Source organism: Camelus dromedarius, chromosome 17 (genome assembly GCF_036321535.1).
Source record: "Camelus dromedarius isolate mCamDro1 chromosome 17, mCamDro1.pat, whole genome shotgun sequence".
Classification (NCBI taxonomy): Eukaryota; Metazoa; Chordata; class Mammalia; order Artiodactyla; family Camelidae; genus Camelus; species Camelus dromedarius.
The window spans coordinates 34,212,365-34,228,523 of NC_087452.1; the positions used below are offsets into that span (position 1 = coordinate 34,212,365).

Here is a 16,159-nt window from a genome sequence, read left to right on the forward strand (position 1 = left end):
ACACTGTGACTTGCCTAGCTTGAATCTTGTGCCCTTTCCTATGGCCAAGTTGGAAGTGGGGGACCAGGGTTGGGTGTGAAGCCTCACAAGGACTTGAGATTTGGGAGAGTCCACTCCTGAAGGATGTAGCTAGAAGGAGGAAAGGGTATTGAGTGGTACCGTAGAAGGGCAGGTAGACTCACTTGTGAGTAAATATTGTTGCAGCCTTTAGTCTCTCCCTGCATTTATGCTTTAGTTGGACATGTTTACTCTGCTGGGCACTGGGGTACAGAGGAGGGCAAGAGTGTAGGAGCTTTTCATCTGGTGGGGGCAGCAACAAGCAATCAAGCAACATGTCATGTCCACAGGAGAAAGCTGGGAAATTTGAATATACAGTGTATTGCTATGGTTCATAATTAAGTAATGGTGGGCATTTTTTTTCCCCAAAGTATGAAATGAGCATTGTATTTACTCTCAGCTTTGCTTTTCCTGAGTTGTCAAATTTAGATGAGTCAAATTCTGGCTTGACCACCTCCTAGCTGTGTGACCTTATACTTGAGGACAGTTCTGAGTCTCAGTCTCCTCAGTTACAAAATGGGATGGTAATAGGGTTATTGTGACAATTATATTTGATAATGCATTTAGAATGCTTGGCATAATATGCATAGTGAGACTCAAGAAATTGAATCTAACAAAAAATGTTTGAACAAGATACATAGGGTGAGATAGCAACTATGAAAAAACGTGAAACTGAGCTCCAATCTAAATTTTAAAGATACATAATTTTGAAAAAATATAAAGCAAAACTATGATATCCCTCTCATTATAGTCACAGCACCATCATACATAGAGCCATTGAGTTCCTCCTTGGGTCATTTGTGGTCAATGATATTACCTTCATTGAATTTGTGAGAATACCGAAGGCTTGGAGAGGTTAAATTCTGAAGCTGGAATGCAAATCTATCTTTTGACTTCAAATCTTAAGTCATTCACTTGTTCTTCAAAGTCTTATCACATATTAAGAGTAAATGACCTATATTGTAAAATGACAGACTAAAATTTTTGTCATTTGAAAATATGGCAGATATTCCTTGTACAAAGAATTTCATAGGCTTAGATCTTTGACTTTCCGTTTTCTTAACAGGCTCATTTCTGTTGGAAAGGATGCCTTGGGTGTGGGAGTAGGTGCCTACCTGTATGACTAGCATGTGAAAGAAGATACACCCACCTCTTCACACCTTTGCATCAGGCCAGAGTACAGCTGAGACAGCAAAGTCTGTGTTAGATGGTACCTCTTAGCTGCAGGGTGTGTTAATATTTATGGAGTAATTAGTGCATATGGGAATGGAAAATGACTTCTTCCCTCTTCTAAATTGCAACATTTATGTACTTGGAGGATTAAGAATCTTCCAGTTTTTGAGTAGCTTAACACCTCTAAATGCTAGTGCTTTCAAAAGAAACAAAAATCTTAAGTGGAATATATATATATATATGTTAAAGCTGACCTCAATCTCTCACAGAAAATTCCAGCATTTCTGAGTATCAAAGGCTTTAAAACTGGAGACTTGAAACTTAAACCATTTTCCTCATATCCTGAAGGACCCGTTGAAAATCATGATTAAATATTTGAAAAGCTCAAAGCTTGAAATTGGAAAACAAGAATGGACTAGCTGTTTGCTGCTGTGGACAGGATGTGCTCTAAATTGCTGGAAAGCTACCCCAATTTCAAGACTGAATAAACTCTGAAATACTCTGATTCTTTATGTTATCAATTTACAGCAATGATTCTCTGTGTTGTGCTTTTTGGTCCAGAAATGCCAAATCTTTTAAAAGATGGTACAGCTTTGAGTCCTTGGCTTGACTGTATAACTTTGAACTTCATGGCATGTCAATTTTGCCGTATTTATGGGAGAGCTATTCTGTGCATAACTTGCTCAGAGTTGCAAATATGATATGTGAATAATAATGGTAACTTTAAAATTGTCTGTATTTTATTTGAAGACTGTTAGCCATAAATTTGAAGTTTGAACTTATGTATTTCAATTTTGTATGTGGAAAAAGTACTGAATTAATGTAACAATCTTTTTAAAAACATATATTGTAATCTCAGTTCAGAATTTAACTGAAAATATAAAGCCCAAATGATTTCTGTATAGTAAATGGAACTATATAAAAGTAACTTGTGTGTGATTCTGAATACACAGACAACATTTTTTATTCTTCCTTAAAAAATATATCAAGACTTATCTCGTGGAATTTTATGGAAATACAAATAGAACAAGGTGTTGCAGACTGTTTAAAATCAGTGAAAAGGCCAAACTTTAGTTTTAAATTTAAAATGTATCTTTCTTAAAAGAAACTGGAAACCTGTTTACTTTTTGGTTGAATAGAAAGGGTTGTAAAGTCGGTTGAATACCCTTCACCGTTCAGTGACCCTTCACTGTTAACATTTTTGATAACTTCCCTCCTTTATCTTATCTGACTTTCCTTAGAACCTTTAATGTGATTCATACTAGTTACCTAAATTGTATAAAACTTCTTAGAGATTGCAGACAGTTTTGTCAATCCCAGGGAAAATTGAGCCTCTCTTGCCCAAATCTCTACTCAAATAGATTTTTATCTTCTATATCCAGAAGCTAGAAAAGGTACCTTCTGTTTTCAGTCAGAATCATACCTCAGTCCTTGTCTCTTATCTTTAGTTATTTGTACTTTTGTATGTATAGAGTGTATGACTAATTTGAGTATTGTGACTAACACAAGATTAGACAAGTTTTTGCTGTCTATAGAAGACAGTTTATAGGTTCTTGGAGCTTACTAAATCCAAGCATATTTCATAGATAAATTTTTAAAAGTTTAAGAAGAACATAAGTCTTCAAATAAAGTAGTGAAAGCCTTTTCTGCTCATGGTTGCCTGTAACCTCAAATGAATAAAGCGTGTGGTGAATTATTTTACCATTAGTAAACCTCAGAACCTACTGAATCTTTGCCTTATGTTGTAGGTTGTGTTCACTTATTGTTTGTCACCACAACTAGATTATAAGCACCATGAGGACAGATGTTTGTTTTGCTCTCCACTCTAACCCCAGTGCCTAACATATAGCAGGTACTCAATAAATATTTATTGGATGGAAGAGTTCTATTTTTTTCTTCTCTTCTCTTTACTCTGTTTCATTTCCTCCCCATTTTCCTTCTACATACTTAATACTGATATGAATCATAGCTAATGGCTTTCAATAGTTCTTTTTTAATTGAAGTATAGTCAGTTTACAATGTTACGTCTCAATCTTTTTTTAAAAAGAGCTTTATTGATGTATAATCTATGCCGTAAAATTCATCCATTTTAAGTGTACAATTCAATTATTTTTACTCCATTTACAGAGTTGTGCAGCCATCACCATACTTTTAGAACATTTCATTACCCCCAAAAGATCCCTTGTGTTCGTTTGCAATCACTACCATTCTTACCCCAGTCCCAGGCAATCACTGATCCATTTCCTATCTCTCTAGCTTTGATGTTTTTGGGTATTTCATATAAATAGAATCATGCAGTGTGTGGTCTTTTGAGGTGAGTTCTTTCACTCAGCATAATTTTTTAAAAATTGAGATGAAATTCACAGAACATACAATTAACCATTTAAAAGTGTACAGTTCAATGACATTTTGCATTTAGTGCACTCAGTATTATGCAACCACTACGCCTGTTTTCAGTACTTTTTCATCATCCCAGAAAAACACCCAATACTGAATAAATGATCACTCCTCATTATCCCTTCTCCCTTTTCCCTGAACCATTAATCTCCTTTCTGTCTCTATGGATTTACCTGTTCTAGATAACTCATATTCAGAATATGAATCATACAATATTTAAACTTTTGTGTCTGACTTATTTCATTTAACATTTTTCATTCCTTTTTATGGCTGAATAATATTCCACAGCATGGATATACTGCAGTTTGTTTATTTGATCATCTATTGATGGACATTTGGGCTGTTTCCACTTTTTGGCTATTGTGAATAGTGCTGCTGTGAACATTTATGAACAAATGTCTCACTACCTGTTTTCATGCTTTTGAGTTCCACTCTATTTAGGAGTGGAATTGCTGGTTCACTTGGTAACGACATATACCTTTCTGAGGAACCACCAAATGGTTTGCCTCAGTGACCACACCATTTTACATTCCTACTAGCAGTGTTCAAGGGTTCCTATTTCTCTGTATCCTTGCCAATATTTGTTTTCCATTTTTTCTTGATGAAGGCATAAAAGGGATATTTTTTATTTTGATGAAGTGTAGTTTATTTTTACTTTTGTTGCTTGTGATTTTGGTGTCAAATATAAGAATCCATTGGTAAATTCAAAGTCATGAATATTTACTCCTGTTTTTTTCTAATAAAACTAATTTTAAAACTCCTTTTTTTTTTTTTTTTAGTAGTCTTAATTCTTTTATTTAGTTCTTTGATCCAATTTGAGTTAATTTTTGTATATGGAGTCAGGTAGTATTCCAACTTCTTTTTTTTTTTTTTTTTTTTTTTTTTGTCCTGTGGGTATCCCATTGTCCTAGCGCTATTTGCTGAAGAGATTATTTCCACTGAATGGTGTTGACACTACTGAAAATCAATTAGCCATAGATGTTTGAGTTTGTTTCTGGACTCTCAGTTCTGTTCCATTGGTCTATATGTCTGTCCTCATGCCTGTACCACACTGTAGCTTTGTAATAAGTTTTTTGTTTGTTTGTTTTTGGCTTATAAACAACAGAAATTTATTTCTGACTGCTCTAGAGGCTGTAGTAAGTTTTGAAATTGGGAGGTGTAAGTCCTGCCTTGTTTTTCTTCTTTGATATTGTTTTGGCTATTTGGAGCCTTTGTAATTCCCTATAAATCTGAGGATTAGCTTTTCCATTTCTACAAAAGAGGCCATCAGAGTATGCCTGAGTTTCACCTAAGGGAAAACTTAATTTATTATGAAATGGGTACTTCTACATGCTTTATCAAACAAACTGCCTGGACTATTAAGAAACATTTTTTTTTCCCCTGAATTTGCTAACCTCAAAAGCTTAGAAACATCTGTTTACTTTGTATCTTTTAAAAAGTTAATGTCTTACTATGAAGAGTTACCGTCTTTTTCATGTTACTTAGTTTCTGTTGGTGGTCAACACTGAGACTTTTTAGACTTCTCTCCATGCCCCACAGGATAAGAAAGGCAAGTAAATTTTAGATTAAAGAATTTATCTAAATTCAGTATGTTTGTATGTGTGTGTTTTGTTATTCTTTCTATCTATTTTATTTTATTTTTGATTGTGGTATAGTTGATGAGTAAATTGTTTATATCTAAAGTGTACCACATGATGATTTGATATATGTATACATTGTGAAAGGAGTACCACAGTCAAGTTAATTAAACATCCACAATGTGTTGTTCTGGTTTAGAAATTTCTGAAGAATGTACTTTCATAGACTACACAGTGAAGAAAATAAAGATGTCGCAACTTTTCCCATTTTGGGTTCTGCTTCCTTTAGGTTCAGTTTCCTTTAGTTTAGATCGTTAAATGTATTATAGTTTCTCTCCACAGAAGCAAGATGAAATCAACTATAAAAGTGGTAGAAAGAGTTATAAAATAGTTAATACTTTTTAAAAAGCTGACTCCATGTAAATTTTTTATACTAAATGAGAAAGAAAGAAAACTTGACATTGATGGTGAGATTTTTCAAGAAAAAAGGTAAATAGAACATGTCTATAAAAAGATAGAGCACATTTACTCTAGTCTGACTCCATTTTTGTTAATGTCATTAGCCTCAGAACTTACTTTGTTCTCCATTTCAGTGGTATCCAGGCCAAAAAGTTGGATGTCCTTTGCCCTCACTTTAGTTTTTCACTAACTCACCAATTAGATTTGGTATCAATCCAATTAGATTTTAGTGTTTAGAGAGGATGTTTGTCGATACTGTACAGAAACTCCACTTAATAGAATGTTTGATTAGCCAGAACAAATTGAACAAACAAGGTAGATGAGAGTACTATATAATGCCTTTCTGTTTTCACATAATCTTCAACTGCCCAATGTTATATGATAAAGAACCTTTTATCTAATTAAACCTTCATTAGGTTTTTTTTTTCAAAAGCTGTTTCCTTAAACATTTATTTTCATTAAAAGTACTTTGGGATGGTGGGAGAAAGGGAGATAGATGCAGAGGTAGACCACCATTACACTAAGAATGGCATGTTGAATCTAATTTGACTCTTTTGGGCTTCAGGTTTATAAGATGGGTCTTGAAAATTGCCTGTGTCTGAGGTTTTAGTTTAGAGTTCTAAATAGCATACACACTATCTCTAGCCATCAAAGAATGGAAAGAAATGGTAGCAGAACATAAGCTATGAGCCAATTGAACAAGTACTGATTTTTATTATGGTGAGTTGCATTTACTTGTTATGTGGTGTTTTTTGTCACATCTCATCCTACTGGATATGTAACAGATTTTTCAAGGCAAATGAGTATGTCCAGGATAAGCCATTGTTTAACCAATGATAATGAATATGCCCGTACAGATGTCTTCACTGATAGATTAACAAACATTTTAACTTTAATTCTTCTTTATGATTAAAGCAACTTTCTGTTGATTATCATTATATAACAGGTAATTCTTTGAAGAAAGAAGATCCAAGACGGGCAAGAGAACAGGGATTGTGAATACAGGCTACCTTAGCGATCATGAACTTGAGAATTGTTTTTCAGCATCAGGCCACCGAGGGGCAGAGATGAGGTTTTTGTTTTGTTTTGTTTTTTGTTTTTAAGATTATAGTGAATAAAATCCTGTTAGCTCTGGAAAAATAAGGATGTTTAGCAGTAATTAATAAAACAGTTTATACCAACCATTAGAAATGCAAATCAAAACCATGATGAGATATTACTTTACACCCGCTTGTTATTATAATAAAGACAGACAATAATAGGTGTTAGCCAGGATACAGAAGATTGGAACCCCCATATACTGCTGGTAGGAATGTAAAATTGTACAGTGGCTTTGGAAGACAGTCTGGCAGTTCCTCAGAAAGTTAAATATAGACTTAGCATTTGACCCGTCAATTCCAATCATAGGTGTATATGCAAGATAAATGAAAACATATATCTACATAAAATGTGTACATACGAATGTTCACAGTAGCATTATTCTTAATAGCCAAAAAGTAGGAAAACCCCAGATGTCCACCAATTGATGAATGGATAAAGAAATGTAGTATATCCATACAATGGAAAAATATTTGGCAACAAAAAGAAATTAAATATTGATACATACTACAAAAGGCCATATATTGTATTCTATTTATGTGATATGCCCAGAATAGGCAAACCTGTAGAAGACAGAAAGTAAATTATTGGTTGCCTAGGGCTAAGGGGATTGAGGAGAGTGGGGAATGAATGCTGATGGGTATGGAGTTTCATTTAGGGGTGATGAAAATATTCAAAAATTGCTTGTAGTGATGGAGGAGCAGTTCTGTGAATATACTAAAAACCATTGAATTATATACAGTTCAAGTGCTAAACTGTGGTATGTGAATTATGTCTCAATAAAGTTGTTACTTTAAGAAAAACAAAGCTGTTTTATTTTTTCTCCATTCTGTCTCCAGCTATTACAGCACCAGGTCCCCTAAGAAGTTAAGCTATGGCCAAGTACAGTTATGGTTACTTCTATTTTTCTTTATATTGACTCAGTCTTTATACTTGCAGTTAATTTATTTTAAGTGAAAAACACCCAGTTTTTTTTAACTGTTAATACTGATCTTAGAAAAGTACTCAGTTAATTTTGATTAGTTTGTGAGTACTAATATTTGATAAACTGAGCTAGTCTCAGAAATTATTCAGTTAAGACTCGAGGTACAAATTTCTAATGAGGACTTTAACTTCATTTTTTTTTAATGAGGGGGAGATAGTTAGATTTATTCATTTATTTCTGTTTGGAGGTGGTACTGGGGATTGAACCCAGGACCTCTTGTGTGCTGAGCATGTGCTCTACCACTTGAGCTATATCCACCCCCCCAACTTCATTTTAAAAGACATTTTAACAGGGAAGCTTAGTGGTAGAGTGTGTGCTTAGCATGTATGAGGTCCTGCGTTCATTCCCCTGTGCCTCTATTAGAAAAAAAAATTTTTAGTAAGTAAACCTAATTACCCCCCAAGGAAAAAAAAATTAAATAATAATAAATAAAAGACATTCGGCCTTTAAAGAAAGAAGGTGCTTTCACAAAGTTGCAGTGTTACCTGGTTACCCTACTAGCATCCTCAGGGTAATCTTGGATGTTATCCTTCCAGGGCACGCGCGGGCACACACACACACAGTGGAATATTAGTCAGCCATAAAAAGAATGAAATTTTGCCATTTGCCACAACATGGATGGACCAGGAAGATATTATGCTTAATGAAATAAGTCAGACAGAGAAATGCAAATGCTGTATGTTTTCACTTATATGTGGAATCTAAGAAAATGAATAAATGTAACAAAACAGAAACAGACTCACAGATACAGAGAACTAGTGGTTACCAGTGGGGAGAGGGCTGAGAGGAGAGGAAAGATAGAGGACGAGGATTAAGAGGTACAAACTACCAGGTATAAAATCAATAAGATACAAGGATATAATGTACAGCACAGGGAATATAGCCAATATTTTAAAATAACTTTAAATGAAGTATAATCTATAAAAGTATTGAATCACAATGTTGTATACCTAAAACTAATACAATATTGTAAATCAACTATATTTCAGTTTAAAAAAAAGATTAGGTTTGTCTGTGAGTGACAGAAAAATCCAAAATAATAGCACTTAAAGGAAGCCTTAAATCCAAGGCCAGTAGGACAGTGAGCTTCATGAAATTGTCAGGGATCCAGGTCATCCTGTCTTGCTACTCTGCAAGCGTATTTCTACTCTTTTCTATAGTTGAAAATCAAAAGATAATTAAAACAAATAAGACTAGGAATGTAATTGTTATTTAGAAATAAAAATAAAGTCTCAGGAGAAATAGCCAAAAGAGTTGATGCAGTTGCCTCTGGGGAGCAGGAATTGCAAGTAGGGACAGATGGATTAGAAGACTGCTGTGTTTTGTTGATGTTGTTTTCTTAGTTATAGCCTTACTGGCTATCCCAATTGGTTTTTAGATTTGTGCCATGTAAAAGTTTGAATAAAGACAAAATTTTTAGAAAGTTAATGTTCTTTAATACAGTGCTTATGCAACCTTTTTCACATAACAGTATATCTTGAAGGTCTCCATGGCAGTTCATATGGGTCTGTTACATCCATTTTAATGGCTGCGTAGAGATTTGTCCTCTAGCTATACTAGTATTTCCTTAACTTCTTTTTTTGTAGACAATTAGTTCCTTTTTTTTTTTTTTTTTTTGCTATTACATGCAATGCTATGGTGATCATGAGGTAGATATAGATTTTATGTAAAACATATTTCTAGAAGTGGAATTATTGCTAGGTCAAAGACAGTTCACAGTTAAAATTTTGACAGAAGCTGCCAGATTTTCTTCCAAAATTTTAAGATCTCTCTGATAACTGTGTGGAGAATAGCTTGATGTGAAGCAAGATTGGCAGTGGGAAGACAAGTTTGGAGGCTGTTGCAATCATCCAGGCAAGAAATAATGCACTTCAGAGTACGGTAACAGTGGAAATGGAGAAAGGTAGATTGATTCAAGAAATAAAGTGGGTGGGAGAACAGATGGAATTGTTAATGAAGTAGATGTGAGTAATGAAAGGAAGGAAGGAGTCAGGATGATGCAGGGGACCAGTGACATCAATTAGAGTTGCCATGTGAGATGAAACCTACTTGCCATTGCCAGATTAGATGAATTCATAGATACTTTGTGGTGCTGACATTTTATGATTTGGGGATCCGTGACAACACCTTTATTTATAGATTGAATGATACCCATATTGAATACTTTGTCTTTTATAATGGTAGGCATGTAATTTTATTTGATTGATTTTTTAAATGGATAAACATTGACTATCACTAAACTGTACAGATTTTATCTTCTGTAAATCTCTGGAATCCATTTGTTTACCTCCTGTTTGCAGCCACACATCTAACCAATGAACTGCCTTCCTCCACCAGCTGCAGTCAGAGTGATCTTTATAAAATCCAGCCTGTGATGATTCCTTTTGCTCCAGTTCCTTCATAGTGTAACAGAAGTGCTGTGTCCACAGCTGACCCACTCACAGGGAACATTTCCAAGTGGTTCTGTTCAATTCTACCTTCTTTGAGGTATATAGGTTCCTCATCCTCTTTCCAGTGGTCTTATAGCTGTTGAGGACTGTGGGGAAATAGAGAGCTCTCGGTTGGGGGTATCAGTGGAGCAAGAAGATAGATATTCTATACGGGAGGACTCTCCTGCTGCTCCCCAGTATCGAGACAGAGAGTCCTTTCTTTCCTCTTCTTGCAGTTAATACTTCGTTTCCCATTAAGCCTTGGTCACTGTTCTCCAGATTTTCCCTTCTGGTTTTGCAGTCACATCCAAGGGAATCTTTATCAGGTACTTAAGTCTTTATTCCTGCTCCTCTCCCCCAGCTGGAGGAGAAAGAAAATTCATAGAAACAACCAGTTTATTACTTCTAAATATTGCTCTTCCATAAGATGGCTTCCAAGATGGCCCTTGCTCACCTCTTCACCATCTCATCTGTGCTCTTTCCCCATAGTGCTCGTGCTCATGTCTTATCATACTTCTTTCATTTCCTGAAATCACAAGCCCTACCATGCTTAGACCTTACTTTCTGTAGACCTAGACCTCCCTTCCCTTTCTCTAGATACTCTTCCTATATTCTCACAAAGTACTCGCCTTTGTTGTAGTATGTATCACACTGTTATGATTATGATATGATTATTTTTGGTCACTCTTCAGCTAGCTCCTAAGATCTTTGTGGGCAGGGGCCATATCTGAATCACTTTCATTTCCTCTCTGAATAGCATAGTGCCTGTCATGGGAGGGCTCAGTAATTACTTGCTGTATATTGTATGAATGTGTACTTGGCACCAACCAACACTGAGTGACTTTTATTTAGTTTAGAAATTCAATATAGAAGAACAAGATAGAGGAAAATTGTGATTTTTAGAAGAGGCTACTTTAATGAGCCAGGTAGTAAAAGCCTCAAAAAAAAAAAAAAAAAAAAAAAAAAAGATGGTCAGCTCACAAAACAACTCATTCGAGAAGCTTGGTGTTTGAGGGAAGCAGCTCTGTGAATTATATAACTAGAGGCCCTAGCAGGGTCAGATAAGAGTCTTTCCGTAGGTAGTGGGAAGATGGATATCAGATGTTGGACAGACTAGAGAAAAGACTCAGTGGGGTGAGCCCCGTTGTTAGCACACAGTCGCGTGTACCAGCAGAAACTACCATACCTAGGCAGACACATCATTGGAGCTTTTGCTTTAAACTTTGATGACCATGTACCTGGTTTAACAAGATTCTATAGAAAGAGAGAAAAAGTAAAGAATAGCAGCATGATTTCCCTCCTCTGACCCATGTAGAAAGCAGAATGAATCTGTGTGTGAAATGATGGTGGATTTTTTTTCCCCCTGCTTTTGCTTTTGTTTTCCTTCCCTTCCCTTCTCTTCCTTTTTTCTTAATTGTCAGCCAACAGTGAGCCCTCTAGTTTACTAATTGGGTCACAGAACCCTAAATAAGTTACCCAGCACTTTTCTTGTTGGTTTTCTTACCTCATTGGTCCTCTTGACACCCCGATTCTCCCTCATCTGTGTTTCTAGGCACCCTGGGACATTTACATTCTCCAAATACTTTCATGCCTTTGCAACTTTTCTCAGACTATTTCATCCTCCCAGAGGTGCACTTTCATCCCCTGGCCTATGGGAGCCCAGCACACCTGCCACCTATTGGTGACAGTTCTTCCTGGCAGTCCCCTTGTTATGATAAACCACTCTAATGGGCCTGCCCTAACAGCTACTTTGTATTCCCCTTTTGAGATTTACTATGCTATGCTGTGTTGTACATGCTGAGGTCCCCTCAATACAAGACCCTCATGAATGCCCTGCTCCTGTTATCTACTTGTGTACAGAGCCGGTGCTGCTAACATCCTGCCAGACTAGCTTTAAGCTGAGTGTGCCTATTGTTTGCCTTTCCAGCAGTCATAGAATCTTGTATCCTGAGCTTTGCCCTGCCCTAGCAGTGCTTGGATTATGTTCTCCAGGTTTTTATACCATTTCCTGCCACATTCATAATGAAGATTCTGTTATCTTGTTCATCATGTTTCAATTTAAAATAGGAGAGACTTTTGGAAATGTTTTCAAATTCTCCAGCAGGTTCTTAATATCACCAAATAAAATATTCTGCCTGCTCAAAGAACCAGAATTTACAGGGCATTTCAGCATTTAGGAGCTCTTTTAATCAGGAATGATGAATTTTAGTTTCCACTGAGATTGCATTTGTTAATGTTTTGAGGCATATATTTTTAGATCAGGAGACCTAAATTTGAAGGCTTCAGATTTCTTACCAGTATTTGTTTATAATAGAAAAAGGAGAGCGTTTAAGGCATAATTTTCTGTTGAAAGATTTTCTCATACTTGTTATACTGGTTAAATATACTGGTTGTTATATGGTGGATCTACATAAGGTCTGATCTGCTCTGTTTTGAACTCTAAGCAGTGGTGAAATGAGAATGGACAGTGTCTGACTGCTGTAGTCATTGATTGCATTCTCTGTGTGCCTTGGCAGTATATCTTGCTCCAAACTGTAGCTGTTTCCTCTGGCCCTATAAAGGCTTATAACGTGTACTAATTTAAAATGAAATAACATGTAGGTTTATCAGGCAGCATGTTTTTACCCATTTTGCTTACCTTTTCATCCACTCAGTCATCCATTCAAGCTAAATGCCTTATCTCTTTTTTGTTTTTAATTACATTTTACACTGCAAGTCAACTTTTTTTTTTCATTTTTGAATTCTTTCACAGGGAATGCTTTAGGAATTTAAAAATCATTTTGTCTTCTTTGCATGATGCATGAAAGTTGTGATTTTAAGTTTGCATTTTAAAATGTTGATTCCTTCTTTTATGTCTTTGTTTTACACATACTGTTCTTATTTTATGATAGTTCTATAATCTTGATATCTAGACCTTTGTTTGAGGTATCCCTGAAAGCACCCATGCTAAATTGTTTCAGTTTATAATTTTAGGTTATATACTGATGTTTGGTAGGGTTTTAATTACGGAAATCTGTTGAGCCCGGGGTTGAAGGCTTAAGCTGGTGTACATTTCATCTGCCTACCTGAGTGACAAGCACATGTGTTTCAAATGATCAAAGGAAACTCTCCTGCATCCTTCAAGCTAGAATGCAAGCTCCATGAAATCAGGGATCTTTGTTTTGTTCACTAATGTTTCCCAAATTGTCTACTGCAGTGCATGACACATACTAGGTACTCTATCAATATTTGTTGAACTGAATTTATCTCTTTCTTTCCTGGTAGTTGGATTAATTTTGACTAATTGACTCTTCTTGAGAAAGTAGTGAGGGACTATTGTAGGTACTTTCAGGAATGGCTGGGGTTTTCTTTTGAGTATTCACCTGTTTGTTCCAGTAACATGACTTTGACTCCATGCTGTGCAAAAAGATAATTCTAATCCTATTGTGATGAATGAGCATTTGCCTTCTTCCTGGGTCTATATTTGTTTCAGAGGCCTCCTCACATTAGAGTTTGGATCTCTGGGCCATCTTCTATTTATTTTTCACTAATCTTCAAGTTTCTGTTTTTTGGAGGGTTAAAAGCTATATTTTATATATTTTTTAAAATAAAAATAATCAGATTAAACTAAGAAGATAAAAACTCCCACCTTGTTCAAATGATATAATTCAGTAGTAAGAATATAGATAACCATCAAACATAAGGAATGGTACATGAAAAGTAGGAAATTAGCAAAAAGAAACCTCTTGTGTTTTTTTAACCTAAAGACATGTGATACATTTTTCTGATTAATATACTGACCATGGATCACCCATCACCCACCATGAGTGGAGAAAACCCACCCATATTGGGGGAAAATTATAACCATATTGATGGTTAATTTTTCATTTTAGTGTAATACTCATTAAATTATTTAAAAATGAGATGTAAATGCTATTAACCAGCAGGTCTTGGGATTATCTTTAAAGAAGAAAACTATTTGATATCATAATATTACCAGTAAATTTAGTAGACTTCTTATTCATTTGGTGTGATATAAACCTTAGATGGAACTTGGATGTGAGCAGAAATAAAATTGCCAGCCTCAGTATGTTGATGTTATAGAGCTCATCTTGAAAGAGATATATTATCCTTTATATTGTCTTTATATGATCATGTTGAACTACTCTCTGTGGTTGATTATGGAAGGGTATGAATTGACCCACCACTTGGGATTGAGGTGCTTAGTTCTCTTGTCAAAGATCTTGCAAAAAGAATGGGTAAAGATGGGGTCATGTGACATAATGATGACTAAATGTTGCTTCTTTGTTTTGCAGTGCCGGTTCCTAGCAGATTTGATCGGCGAGTATCAGGTGGGTGTTCTTTTTCATAAAATACTACTCAAATGCTATTTTGAGATAGGATTATCATACATAAAAATAAATTAATCTTCTTAATAAAAAGATAAATTGATAGCAATATAGAACATTATAAAAATTACTGTGATTCTTTCATTGTGTCTCATTTTAAATTCTAAGTTTATATGTTCATATTTTTATATTATTATAATTAGTTTGTCTCATTTATGTCATTATCTTTTTCTAAGGTCATAATTATGGCTTCTAAACACTACTTTTCATGTTACTACTTCTCGCATTCCAGACTATGCTTGCATACATTGTTGAGCCACCAAAGTTATCGCCTCAGTTATAGTGCTGGGAGGAGCATTCTCTGGTCAGAGACTGAATTTTGCCTGGGCTTTTTCTGTGTATTGCCTTCTAGATACAGTCTACAACATAGGCTGCAGGGAGAAAGGCTGCAGAGGCCTCTTTTCCAGCACCATCTCACTAATATGGACAGTGCCTGCTCCTATCATTTAGGTGTAAAATAGTACATCAGATTTATTTGACATTCCTTTGATTATTAACAAAAATGAACATTTTCCAGATATGGAAATCTGTTTTTATTTTCTTGTATGGGACTAGTTTGATAATACTTTTCCCATTTATTTATTGTGGTCTGGATTATTTTTTAATAAGTGTGTATAAATTTCTATCATGATTTTTAACCTTTTGAAATTTGTAATACAAAAATTTCCAGATTGATTGTGCTACTTATTTTAATTTTGCTGTTTTTTATTTACTCAAAAACTTTGATCTGTGACTGGTACCTTGAACACTACCTGGCACATGGCAGTTACTTAGTAAATATTTATTGAATACATATATATTCTTCTTTTTTTGTCGTAATTGTTCCTAAACTGAGAAGGTCCTCTTTTTTTCATAGAGTTGATAAATATGTTTTCTGAAAGTTTTTCCTATAATTAAAATGCTTGACTTTTGGATACATCTAGAGTTCATTTGGTTGTACAGTTGGGATGCTAATGTGTTTCAGAAGTGCTATGTGAGCTGTATGTGAAACATCGTTTTTTCATATCCCTTGTTCTGGGAAAGTTTCTTGATCTTAAATTGTCATATGACCTAACATCTGGTAAGGCTCAAAATCCCTTTTCTATCTCTCAATTTTTTCTTTGAAAAAATCTGTTTATTTATGTTTTCAGAAAGCCTTTGGTAAGGTTGTACACCAAAGTCTGTTGGAAGGAGATCGAAGAATGTGTTGTTATGTATAGAAAGTCATTTACAGAGAGGAAACAGAGTAGGAATTAAGGTTGGTATGAGACCCATGAGCTACTATCTCCCATTTCTGTTCATACCTACCCTGCACCCTTTTTTCACCCCAAAGGTTAGTAATAGCTCTTGACATCTGTAGGACAGGCCTGGGAGTTGGAGAGTACAGTGACAGCTCCTCCAGAGGTCACAGATGGTCACAGATAAATTGCTGCTTGAGCTGTTCGTCAGTGTGGTTCAGCCCTTGAACTCTGTAGAGGACTCAGACAGGTACTTGGTATTACCCTCCACCTTAGCTTTTACAATCTTATTGAAGATTTAAAACTTTTTAATATCATTCAAATGTTAAATGAAAATAAAAGATTCTTAATAGAATCCAAAATGATTATGCCGGAGAGA

The 16,159-nt window shown here is 35.2% G+C and overlaps 1 protein-coding gene across 1 annotated transcript in view; it reads left to right on the forward strand.

The window, feature by feature from the left end:
• PRKAR2A (protein kinase cAMP-dependent type II regulatory subunit alpha) overlaps positions 1-16,159 on the forward strand; it is a 66,332-nt gene that overhangs the window by 18,572 nt on the left and 31,601 nt on the right. Inside the window, exon 2 of the mRNA XM_031470274.2 lies at positions 14,471-14,506. Coding sequence (XP_031326134.1) covers positions 14,471-14,506 — 36 coding nt within the window. The remainder of the gene's footprint in view (positions 1-14,470; positions 14,507-16,159) is intronic.